The 13,052-nt window shown below is 36.7% G+C and overlaps 1 protein-coding gene and 1 pseudogene across 11 annotated transcripts in view; both read left to right on the plus strand.

Moving 5' to 3' along the window:
* Nucleotides 1-13,052, plus strand: part of RERE (arginine-glutamic acid dipeptide repeats) — a 570,111-nt gene that overhangs the window by 378,988 nt on the left and 178,071 nt on the right. For all 11 annotated transcript variants that reach the window (XM_074218548.1, XM_074218539.1, XM_074218549.1 and 8 more), the window contains 3 exons: nucleotides 2,539-2,587; nucleotides 8,719-8,843; nucleotides 10,639-10,738. In XM_074218548.1, coding sequence (XP_074074649.1) covers nucleotides 2,539-2,587; nucleotides 8,719-8,843; nucleotides 10,639-10,738 — 274 coding nt within the window. The remainder of the gene's footprint in view (nucleotides 1-2,538; nucleotides 2,588-8,718; nucleotides 8,844-10,638; nucleotides 10,739-13,052) is intronic.
* LOC141509200 (interferon regulatory factor 3-like) lies at nucleotides 2,594-8,712 on the plus strand (annotated as a pseudogene).

The raw sequence follows: 13,052 nt of genomic DNA on the forward strand, positions 1-13,052 counted from the left end.
CTCAGTCTCTCTGTTCGTTGATGTGTTACCCAGATTATGTCTCATGCCATTATGTCTAATGTCAGCCGTCATTGGCCCCATGCCATAGCCTACTTTTACTTATCACATTCCCCTCAAAAGCATTTTTTTGTTTATCTTGCATCTTTCTATTGCCCTTTGATTTTGTCTCAAATTCTCAAGATTTCCAGTCACACACACACACACACAACACACACACACACACACACACACACACACACACACACGCAACATTGGTTTGAAAAAAAAAGAGGTTGGATTTTATGAAGCAACCTGGGATCGCTACAGTTTAGCTCATGGAGGTCAGCCCATTCTCAGATTCCAATTTAGATATTAGATTTGCCTGGGTTACCAAGTATAACCAAACTGTTCTGCACCACTAGTCTCCCAGATCAGAAATTACTTAGCTTTGTTTTAACAAGTTCTCATTCTCTTTGGGATAGCTCTTCCTTACATCAAAATGAAAGCTTTCTTTCTCTACCATCTAACTCTTCTTAGATTGTTCTCTGGAGTCAAGAAGAATAATTTGATTTTCTTTTAGCATTTCAATTAGCATTTCTTTAGCAATAACCCTGTTGGTCCTTGGAAATGGCTATCATGTTTCCTTGCTCCTGTCCCCTATCTTTCATTCTCCATGCTACAGTCTGCTTGGTAGCCCCAAGTTCTTAAGTTGGTTCTGATAAGGTATCTTCTTATGGCTGTTTATAATCCTTGGAGTCTTAAGCTAAATGCTCCCTATCATACTAGCATTCTTCCTAAGGGGTTTTACCTAAAACTGAACTTAGCCTTCTATTTGTGACACACCAAAAGTCATAGATGTTATTCTATTCTCACTCATTCAGTCCTTGGCCCAACTTCCTTATATTCAAGACACTCAGTGCAGATGAGCAATGTTTACCAATATACAGGAGTACATATCTATGTTCGTTGATTTGTTCTTGCAATTTTATATTATTGTTTAAAGGACAGGTATTTTAAAATCCTTTTCATTTATCCTTTATGAATTATTGGGCTGATCTTTCCTGAACTTATAGGTAAACTTATAAATATCTTTTTAATATCCCCTTTTGAGTCTTTCATTTCATTATTTTGGTTTTGTTTCTCTTCTTCTAAACAATAGTTGCAATTGTTGAACTAATTCAACTAATTTTGCTTTGTATCACTTGCAGATTTGTGAATCTATTCTCTAGTCATTGGAGGACTATGATCTTAAGTCATATATGTAAATCTTTTTATTTTTTGCAGTTATAAGTAAAGATATGGACATTTTGTACAAATAGGCTTTTTTTAATTCCTCGAGTTATCTTCATGAATTTATTCCATATTCCCATTTTGCCATCCAATAAAACAAAAGTCAATACTGTGGAGTTTTCCTTTCTAGCATCCTATTAATTAGAAAATGTCAGTGTACATATTTTGTGGTTATTTATATTTTCTTAAGGTTTAGGACGCTTACATGGAAAAACTACATTTTTTTTTAAAAGGAGAGAAATAATCCCTTAGCTAATATCCCTCCAGTTTCCTCCAGTTTCCATTTTACAAATTTATCCAATAATAAATATACTGTAATCATCTTTAGTTTCTTCTTTTCTCATGCCAATTTCCTACTAAAAAATCCATAATTTCCTGTTGCTCTCTATAATGTAGGTCCTATACCAGTTCTTTTCTCTTTCTTCTTGTTACCCTCCAAAATTATCTGTCACCATTTCCCAAAAGTAGTACCTGTCTTCTAACCTTTTTTATGCTCCTTTCTTTAATTGTGAAAGCTGATAAATCTCTATTCCATTCTGAGTCCACCATATGATTTAAAATGCTTATTCCCAGCAAGTATTTACCTGAATAATTCAATCTGACTGATCCATTTTCTTTTTTCCATCTTTTTTACTCTTATAGATCCTATTTCTCATATTTTGTATTTATGATAATATTGGTTCATATGTGTGCTTTTTTTTTTTATCATTTTACATTCACATGCTATCTCCCCTACTGAATGACAAGTTTAAGAAAGTCAAGGGACAACTATGATTTTTTGTTTTTATCAGTCTTTCTAGATTGATTGCCCCAGATCTCAGACGCACTGAACTTAGAGAATAGTCAGTCCAAATCTCTCAACTATAAATCCAAAACAAAAGAATTGTCCTTGGTACATAGAATCACTGAGTGCCAATATACCAAAGTTCACTTATGTGTGCACTTTTACTCATTGAGGAAAATGGTAGGAACCTATGAGGGACTGGGCTGAAGATGGCTAACATTTTATATGCAGCTACCAAACACTTCAGTCCATTTCAACAATGCCTCCCTTAGTAGACATTTTGTCATAACATTTCTTTGTCCGGCAGATAAAAACACTCCAGTAATCTTTTATTAGGTAAATACTTATTTGCAGGGAATTTTGCTGGTCACTGGGAATACAAACTCAAAAAAAAATTTCCTTCAGGTTTATAGATGTTTATATTTTTTATCTATTTGTATTAAGACTCTTGCATGACTGTCTGATTTTATTTTTTTTTTTTACAGGAGACTTAATAGCACCCAGGGTGAAATTCGTGTTGGACCCAGCCATCAGGTAAAGCAAATTTTGGTAAACTGTCAAGTACTTGTTAAGCATCCACTGTATACTAGATGCTGGAGATTCAAAGATAAGTCAGACAGCATTTGTCCTTTGTGTCCTTCTGTTCTCTTGAGGCTAAGAATGTGTACACCGAAAAGTGAATACTAAAGACAAATTCACTCATACCTGGGGGAATTGGGAAGGGCTTTATAGAGACAGTCTCTTTTTAGCTGAGTTTTAATTTTAAAAAAAAAAGGAATTCTGAGAGATGGAAATGTAAGGGGCAGCTTCCAGGTCAGGGGAAACAGCTAACCACACAAAGACACTAAGAGGAGAGATCATGGAGTGTTGTGGGAGAAAAATAGTGAGGAGGCCGATTTTGCCAGGCTCTGCAGGGGTGATGGGGGAGGGGTGTCTGCTCCATTTGAAAAGACAGCTTTGGGCTTCAGTGAGAATGACTTTAAAAGTCAAAAACCTGTATTTAGGCGACAATAGGAGTTATTGAGGCTTAATTCAGTAGGAGGACAACATGGGTTAGATATGTATGACCAATCAGGAAGGTCATATAATTTATGCAGGTAAGAGATGATGAGAAGAATAAAAATAAAGGACCTGATGAGAGATATTGTGGAGCGAGAAAAGACAAGTTTAGCAAATGATGGAACTTGGGGAGGGTGAGAGTAAGGAGTCAAGACTGCTAAATTTCCACAGTTCACTGACTGGAAGGTGGATGTGTGTTAAAGTTAGGAGTAAGGATAGGTTTGAGAGAAAGATTTCTGTTTTGTTCAAGTTGAATTTGAGATGCTGTATCAGACATTCTTTTAAAATTTCTAATAGACATCTATAACATTGTATTATTTAGAATATAAAATTGCTGATCAAAAAACAGAGTTGTACTTGATAGATAAATTTAATTACCCCCCAATATTACCAGGTGATGATAATAAGTCCATGAATTCTGGAGAGGTCAACTCATCAGGAGAGTAGAGAGAAAATAACAATAACCTTATAAAACATTGCTCTACAGGATAAAGTATTAAGGAGAATAAAGCAATCAGCATTATTATAGTCTGTAGATAAGGGATACGTGTCAGGAGAAAAGTGTGTTATGGATTTGGATATCTTAACTGATAGGGAGAAATGGCAGAATGCAGAGAGAAAGGGAATAGTTGAGATTTTTGTCTGCTAGAAAAGAGGAAAGAGTCTTGGAATTTTTTTTTTTGATCCTTACTACAAATTGGGAAAGGTAGGTGCTATTATCTTTCCTAATTAACCTATTAGGTAACTGAAGGACAGAAAGGATTCACATGAAGGTTTTAAGAGTTGGACAGGAGAAAGGCCACCTCCCATTGAGTGTTGTATTGTTTCTCCACTAGAAGCAAGACTGTATTAGTGGTGATGAGCTAGATGACAAAATCAAAGGAATTAGGCCTTTCAAAAATGATCAGATCAGACAAGTGACCTGGGGGTGAGGCAGGAGCCCTGCCTAGGCCACTGCTGGCTTCAGTCTTAGCATCTGCAGAATGGACCCAGGCCCTACTCCCTGACAGCGACCCCTTGCCCACAGCCCCACTGGATCATGGCCAGGAGCAAGCCTCTGCATCCTGCCCTGGCTGTGGGAGCAGCTATACTTGAATCTCCTGGGTGGATGTGAAGCACACATGCTTCCTGATGTCGTGGTAGCACAGGCTCCTCCAAGACCTGCATCAGAGGGACTTTAGCATCTTCCAGGCATGGGTGGAGGCCAGGGGCAGTTATTGACCCAGGGGCAGTGAACTGGACCTGACCATGTAGAAGCACATCTCTCAGGCAGCCCTGGACCACAAGAAGGACGTCCTGCTCCTGGTTGGCAACTATATCTGGGACCCCCAGAACCCACACAAGATCTTCAAGTTCCTGCCCAGGGCTTTGGGAGGGTCTGCAAAGAGCCTGAGACTAGGAAGAGATTATCCTTAGGATCCTGGAGGTCTAGAACTAGACCTCACAGCAGCAGCAGGAGGAGGTCCCACAAGTCTTAAGCCTCATCAGGATCTTGGAACCAGCTCCCCCAGTCACCAAAACCCATCATGCCAGGCAACTCTCTGGGACCTCTTTCTGCCCGCAATGAGGCCGAGATTGAGGTGGCAGCTTTCTACTGTACCAAGTCCTTCTACAATGCCTGTCTTGTCTTAAAGCCCTCAGGCTGGTAGGGTCGGGGCTGGCATCAGGGATTGAGACTTGGATGAAGCTGGATGTCAAACTGGTCCTGCCTGAGCCCAGCAAGAAGCTGGCTGACCAGAAGGTAACACAGTATGTCAGCAAGGTGCTGGGCAGCCTATGGGCCAGGCTGGCCCTGTGGACCTCCAAGACTGAACTGAGTGCCCAGCTCCTGGGCCATGGGAGGGCAGACCTCCCCCTAGAGCCCCAGGGAGGGAAGTGACCAAGGAAAGATATGACCAGCAAGTCTACTCCATTCCAGAGTTTGGGAATGACTTGATCTCCTTCCTGGAAGGCAATCATTGCTCACCCCAGTACACTCTGGTTCTGTCTAGGGTAACAGTGGCCCATAGGCCCACAGAATCACAGCTATGGACCAATAAGCTTGTTATGATCAAGGTGGTACCCACTGCCCTGTGGGCCCTCCATGAGGTGGCCCAGGTCCAGGATGCATCCTCACTGGAAGAGGTAGACCAGCACATCTTGAGAAGATTCTCCCTGTCCTTGGCCTAGCGCTGAAACTGCCTGCAGGAAGCCACAGCATGCAATGGGAGCCCTGGCCTCAGTGCTGAGCTCTCCCCTCTTCTCGGTCAGGGCCTGATGCCTGACTGTAGCCCCTCTCCATTCTCAGGGACCCTGAGCAAACCATCCTAATCCCCTTCTCTGAGTCTGAACCCTCTCTGCAAAATAGAAGAGCTACCCTTGTTTCTATTTTTAAAAAATGACCAGCTCAAGTAAAGGTAGAGGCCCCAGAATCTCTAGTTGAAACTCATTACTTCCCTATTCACAGAATTTGTCTTTTGGACAGTAGAGTCACTTCAACAAGAAGCTGTGAATGCTGATTTGAGTTATAACTGTCAGTGTTTTTCTCCTTCCCTTACTCTTCCCTTCCATAATATCTCCCAAACATTCTCCTTTTCATTTTTTCTCTTAAACTTTTTTTTAAAACTTATTTGGATCTTTTGGTTTCTATTTATCCTGGTGTCTTTCCTCATGACCTCCCCATTTGTGTTTACCTACCCTGCTTTCTCATTACTCATTTTTAAAGTGTCTACTATGTGCTAAGCATTGGGGAGACAGGAAGGCAGAAGACAGTCCTTACCTCCCAGAAGCTCCCAGTCTAATGGGGGAGACCATATACAAAATAACATTGTACAGAATCTGGTGGAATCACGCTGTCTGAAGCTTGGTCTTTTCTGAGAAACAGAATTTCTGATTTCATCTCTAGGTATGATGAGTTTCCAGAGATCATCAAAGCAGGAAAGTATCAGTTTAGGAAATAATGAGATGAATTCTCTGGTTGCCTTCTTTTGATGGTATAGACTATTTGTTATGAGTTTCCAATCATCTCCAGTTAGAAGGAGGGAAGGCCCCAAGGCAGGGAGTGCTGAAGAGCCAGGAGTTTCAGAATGCATTTCATTTTGGGGAATCATGAGTTCTGGAGATCATCATCACGGATTTGCCTCCAATCAGTTCCCAAGAGCAGAATTATTAATTTGCAGTTGTCATTTAGCTTGAAAAAACTGGAAATCAGTGTCATAGTGTTTTCTAAATTTAAATTTTGAAAATTTTAATTTAGATTTTTTTTCAGGTTCAGAAAAATGATGAGTTGATGTTCTTAAGACCTTTTTCAAACCATATATTTTACAAATGAAAAAGATTTGATTTATTAAAAATCATTTCTTGCCACTTATGTTCTTTGTTAAAACTATAACTCAGCATTTGAAGGTTCTATTGGTTCTCAATTAATTTCACATCAAAATTTCCCTTCCTAATTACCCACTACTTCCTTATGTCTGTTTTTTAATCTTGCTAAAATGTAAAACTCCTTCATGGCTAGGACTGTCTTTCATTTTATATTTGTAGGCAGAGTCCTTAGCACAGGACTTGGTAAACTACTCATAATTAGTCTTTTTCATTCATTCATTAAAGAATTAAGTACTCAATTTAATCAATAGTCATTTCTATGCCATTGTATGTGTCTTATTATCAATAAAAAGTGTTTTTCATGTCATTCAGCCTCTTAGATTCACAATCCAATTGTGCCAGTATCCTTTTATTAATCATGCCAGGGAATCTTTTATCCTTGTATCTGATGAAGAAACTGAGATAAAGAAAAACAAAGTGATTTGCCTAAAATTCCAAAAAATAGTAAATGAACTGGGATCAAAATGTTAGTTTCCTGATTTCTACTTCTGTGTTCTTTGTAGTAAATAAAATAGAATAAAGATGCTGAGTTTCGGATAATAAACCTATTTCAGTGAACTTTGTACGTGGTACTCAATTTGGAAAACACTTGCAAAGGGGTACTCAGTTAAATCTAATAAAAAAAACCCATTATATTTTTGTTTAATTTTGTTTTTTATAGTGGAAGATATTTTAAGTGAATATTTGATATGATTAATTATCATATATGTCATTTGAATTTTTTCAATGTTTTTGTTGGTTTGTTTCTAATAATATTCATCCTTCACTCTTCAAGAAGACCCATGATATCTGGGAGGTGATGCCATAGCAAGCACATGAATTGGATTTAAGTAAGGGATGCTGTGCTAAGTCACCAGCCTCCTGAGGCATCTGGGTCTAATGGCCAGATATGAATCAGAATGACAGGAGATGACCTTGATGTGAGACAGGGTTAAGTGACTTGCCTAGGGTCACACAGTTAATAAATGTCAGGTGTTTGAGGTAGGATTTGAATTCAGGTCCTTCTGCCTCCTGGGCTGGAGCTCTATTCACTGCACCACCTAGTTAGCAAGAAACCTTGAGGATGATTTATTTTACAATTAAACAAGAAAGAAAATTACGTTTAGAATTCTTAAAATGAAAGGAACTCAGCAACCATTCAGACTAATGTACACACATACAAGCAAGAATCCTTTTTAAAATATATTTAGTGAGTATTTGTTTTTCCTTTCTCTCTTCTCCCCAGCTCCATTTCACAAAGCCACTCTATTCATTTTAGGACAGTTTTAATTGTTTAGGTTTTTTTCTGTATATCAAGATTACATTTTCCATTCTTAAGTTATAATTATTGTTCACAGTTCTGCCTTCTGGAACTAGTTAAAATAAACTTTTTTTTTATTGTATTGCACATCTCATTACTTTCGTCTTCAAGATCTTTATCTTTACCAATTTCCTCTTGGCACCCTCCAGTATATTGCTATCTATACTTCATTGCAAATCTCTAAACTGAAATGCAATATTTCTGGTGTATTTTGCTCAAAGGGAACAGTAGAAGGCTAATTTCTTTAACCCTGAGCACTGTGAAGCGCTCCCTGTATCAGTGGCAGACCAGAGATTTAAACCCATACCTTTTACTTCCTATGTCTTTCTACCAAACCATCTTCCCTCATAATTTACTCAGATGTTGAAAAGATTCTTTGGAGAGCTCATTAATAATTTAAATTTTAACTTCAAGCATGAAAAATTAGGATTAATTTAGGTATGAATCTTTTATATCCCATCTTATCCCATGCCTGGCCTCAATCCCCCTCAAAAATCAGTACTTATATTTTTCAATGACAAATACATTTTCTGTGCTCCTAGGGAAAAACATAAATCAATAGATTATAAGAAGAGATAAGGAAACAGAAAAGACCTAACTTGTGATTGTTAGCTTTTGAGAGAGAGAGTGTGTGTGTAATTTTTCTATTTTCTATTTATATTTATGACAATATCAAGTCATTTAGAATTATTAATTTTCAACCATTTCTTTAGTACCCACCATGTATAATGTACCTCACTAGTTTGTTTTAAGAACTTCTCATATTCACAAACTTTAGAATTTACATAATGCTTTACATATATTTCATTTGACTCGAGATACTACTGTAACTCATATATAAGAACTGTTGTATTAATTGTGATATCTCTTTTACAGACCTTCTTAGTGAGATATTTCTTTATTTTTTGTCTTCCCTTTTGAAATCTGTATTCTTGTTTTCTAGGCCAAACTTCCTGAATTGCAGCCATTTCCTTCCCCTGATGGTGACACTGTGACCCAGCATGAGGAACTGGTTTGGATGCCTGGAGTTAATGACTGTGACTTACTCATGTACTTGAGGGCAGCAAGGTAATGAGAACAAAGTTTACTCTGTTTTCTGATTCTGAGTTAACTACAAAGTTAACTCTAGCTCCCTAACAGACAAATTCCTAAATTGGACTTAGACAGTTTCTGTTATCATAGAGATTGTCAAAAGCAAAGTGTTCCATATGTTCCCCATTTTGGACCTCATCTTCTAGACTAGTCAGAAATATTTTGTTATTGAGAGGATGAAATGAATTTGGATCAACTCACATTTTTCTGAGTGAATTTTTCTCAGTGTTGTATTTCCGTTGCACAAGCTTTCCAAAGAGAAATTCTGAAATAGAGCTACAGATTGTGATATTCTCAACCTTCATGTTTACCTTCTGGGATCATTGAAACATTTTGCTTCATCAATTAAATTTTCCTTGAAATTTCAACTGTAAATAGAATGTTATCTTTTCCAAGATGTGATCATATATTAAGACTTAATTTGATACTGCTTTCTCTAAAGAACATTTTATCAGTGTCTTTAGTGTGCAACTCTGATCAACTCAGAAAATCAGCTTGAAGACAGAGTCCTTTATTTGGAGGTAGAGTTAATGGTTCTATTCTCTGTCCTGCCACATAGCCTTTGTCTTCCTTTCCTTTTCCTTTTAATTTCCCCTATATATTAATGAGAGAGTTGCAGTATATTATTATGAAGACTGTTTCTTTCTGTGAATCTCTGATCCCATGAATCGCTATGGGAAATTCCCAACCTATGGAACAGAAGTTTAAATCTATTTTCTATCCCAATTCTATATATTAACATTGTTTTGAGAGCCAGGAATCAGTACAACTTTATTATATCTTCTTATAATAATATCAATGTTTGGTGTGATTGAAGCAATATGTCTCTGATACGTGGTCCAGATTGTATGTTGGAGACAACCTTATTACTTTGGTCACTGTGGGCAATTCATTTTTCTGTCTGGGCCAAATTTCTTTATTCTAAAATTGAGGGAGTTTTACTTGCTACTTAAGATCATTTCAAGCCAGAAAAATTCTATTATGTCTTTTTTCTTTATAGTAATTCCTTTCTAAATTTCAATTGTATAGGCAGATTATATTTATATTCTCTTTTTTAGGTTTCTGTAAGGCAATGGGGCTAAGTGACTTGTCCAGGGTTATATAGCTAAGTAATTATTAAATGTCTGAGACTGAATTTGAACTCAGGTCCTCCTGAGTCCAGGGCCAGTGCTCTATTCACTGTGTCAGTTGCCCATAGTCTCTCTTTAGAGAATAACCTGGGTCACAGAAAGATCAACTGAGTTGGTCTTGTGTAAGCTTAAGGACTTGAATGCAGACATTTCTGACTCTATCCATTGCATTGTGCTCCTTTTCTCATTTATTATGTTTATTATGAAATTAGTAATCATCAAAATGTGGATACACAATGATCGTTTATTTTAACATTATTTTCAGTTAAATTTCTTTAAAATTCCATAATAAAGTGTTTGGCTTGTTAACTCAGTGATTATTCAGGAAAGAATGATTTCAGTTGACTTGAGGAATTATATTTGGTGAATTGAAGCATATCCAAATATCTGTTATAGATTGATTTGTATTTTAATACATGCCACAGATAGGGTTATGTGACAAACATAACTTTACAAGTAGATTCCAAAAGTAAATATATCAGGATGAGTATCTACTACCCTCAGATTGATGATATCCACAAAAGAGTCAGAAACATCGCCGAATTCTAGTTCATCATGGGAATAATCTCTATTTTGAGGCTGGTTGATAGAAATGAAAGGATTAACAAACTCTGCTTCCCCCCTATTTTTTTTCTGTAAAGGAGCATGGCGGCTTTTGCAGGAATGTGTGATGGAGGTTCCACAGAAGATGGCTGTGTTGCTGCCTCTCGGGATGACACCACACTCAATGCACTCAATACAGTAGGTTACTTTCAAATCAATCTCAACAGAAAAAAAAGGAAAATTAATTTCTTGGATTAAAAGAGGAAGAGATAGATGACTATGTGTTGACTTAAGAACCCTCAACTCAGACTGCAATAAGAGATAGGTTTGTTCATCATGACATGGTGAGATGTCCTATAATCTTTGGTACTCATTTTGAAATTTTAGTAAGATTAGAGATGGGATATTTGGTTTATATTGCTTACATTAGATTCTTATGTGAAGGGGCAGCTAGGTGGTACAGTGTATAGAGCACCGTCACTAGAGTTAGGGGGGACCTGAGTTCAAATCCAGTCTCAGACACATAATAATTGTCTAGCTGTGTGACCCTGGGCAAGTCACTTAACCCCACTGCCTTGTAAGTACTTAAAAAAAAAGATCCTCATGTGACCTAATCAATTCTTATGAACCCTAATAATCTGTACTTCTGCAAACATAGAGATTATCCTTGTGGATAGATTTGGAAAACCAATGCTATGCAAATTTATGGTGGTAGGATTTTTAATTAATTCACAGCTTGGTGCCTCATATTCTTCCTAACCTCAAGGATTGGTGCAGTTATCGTTTAATCTGGATAAATTTATGTAATTTAATTTATTTTATTGAATTTTATTTTATTTTATTTTTCCAATTACATGTGAAAATATTTTTCAACATTCATCCATTTGAAAATGTATGAGTTCCACATTTTTTCTACTACCCTCCCTCCCCTCCCCACGGTAGCCAACAAGCTGATAAATGTGTTCGTGTCTAATTGTGTTTAACATATTTCCATAATAGTCCTATTGTGAAAGAGGAATTAGAAATTAGAGGGGGGAAAAACCATGAGTAAGAAAGAAAAAACATTGAAGGAGTTTTTTAAAAAGTGAACACAGAATGCTTTGCTCTGCATTAAGACTCCAAAGTTCTTTCTCTGGATGTGGATGGTATTGACCATAGCAGGTCTCTGCACTGCAGAGAGGAGTTGCATCCATCATAGTCTATCATCTTACAATGTTGTTATTAATGTACACAGTGTTTTCTTGCTTCTGCTCCCTTCACTCAGCATCCATTCATGTAATTCTTTCCATGCTTCTCTGTAGTCTGACCATTCATGATTTCTTACAAAAAAAAATACCCTATAGCATTCATATACCATAGCTTGTTCACCCATTCCCCATTTGTTGGTCATCCCCTCAATTTCTGATTCCTTGTTGTTACAAAAAGAACTACTATAAATACTTTTGATCATGTGGTACTTGCCCCCCTTTTAATGACTTTTTGGAGGGTATAGAATGGGCAAAGATATTATACAGTTTTCTATTGCTCTACAGAACTGTTGGATCAGTTCCCAATTCCACTAAGAGTGTATTAAGAGACTGAATTTCCCCAATCCTCTCCAACAGTGATCATTTCCCTTTTTTTGTCATCTTAGCCAATGTTATAGGTATGAGGTGGTTACCTCAGAGATATTTTCATTAGCATTTCTCTAATAATCATTTGGAGCATTTTTTCACATGACTACAAATAGCTTTTATTTATTCATCTGAAAATTTATTCTTTTGATGATTTATCAATTGGGGAATGACATATCATCTTATAAATTTGATTCAGTTTGCTATATATTTTAGAAATTAGTCCTTCATGTGAAATACTAGCTGTGAAAATTGTTTCCCAGGTTTCTGCATTCCTTTTAATCTTGGCTGCATTTTGTTTTATTAGTGCAAAACCTTTTTTAATTTGATGTAGTAAAAAATCATTCTTTTTGTAATTTATAATGTTCTCTCTTTTGTTTGGTCATCAACTTCTTCCCTCTTCATAGATCTGACAGAATATTTCTTGTTCTCTTAATTGGTCTATGGTCTCACCCTTTATATCTTAATCCTGTAACTATTTTGATCTTACTTTAGTGCAGAAGGTATGATGTTATCAGTACCTACTTTTTTGCCATATAATTTTCAGTTTTCCCATTTGTTTTTGTCAAATGAGAAGTTCTTGTCTCATAAACTAAAGTCTTGGGGTTTATCGAATAGTATATTATTGTCGTCATTTGCAGATATTTCTTTTGTAGCTAATCCACTGATCCATTTCTCAATTTCTTAACTAGTACTCAGACAGTTTGAGGACCACTGCTTTATAATATAGTTTAGATCTGGTAGAGCTAGACCACCTTCCTTTGCATTTTCTTCATCAGTTCCCTAGATTTTCTTGATTTATTTTTTGTTGCTTCATATGAATTTTGTTGTTGTTTTTGTAGCTCCGTAATTCTGTGAATTCAACCAAATATTTAAGGAACAATTAAATTCCAATTCTA

This window comes from Macrotis lagotis, chromosome 1, assembly GCF_037893015.1.
Source record: "Macrotis lagotis isolate mMagLag1 chromosome 1, bilby.v1.9.chrom.fasta, whole genome shotgun sequence".
NCBI lineage: Eukaryota > Metazoa > Chordata > Mammalia > Peramelemorphia > Peramelidae > Macrotis > Macrotis lagotis.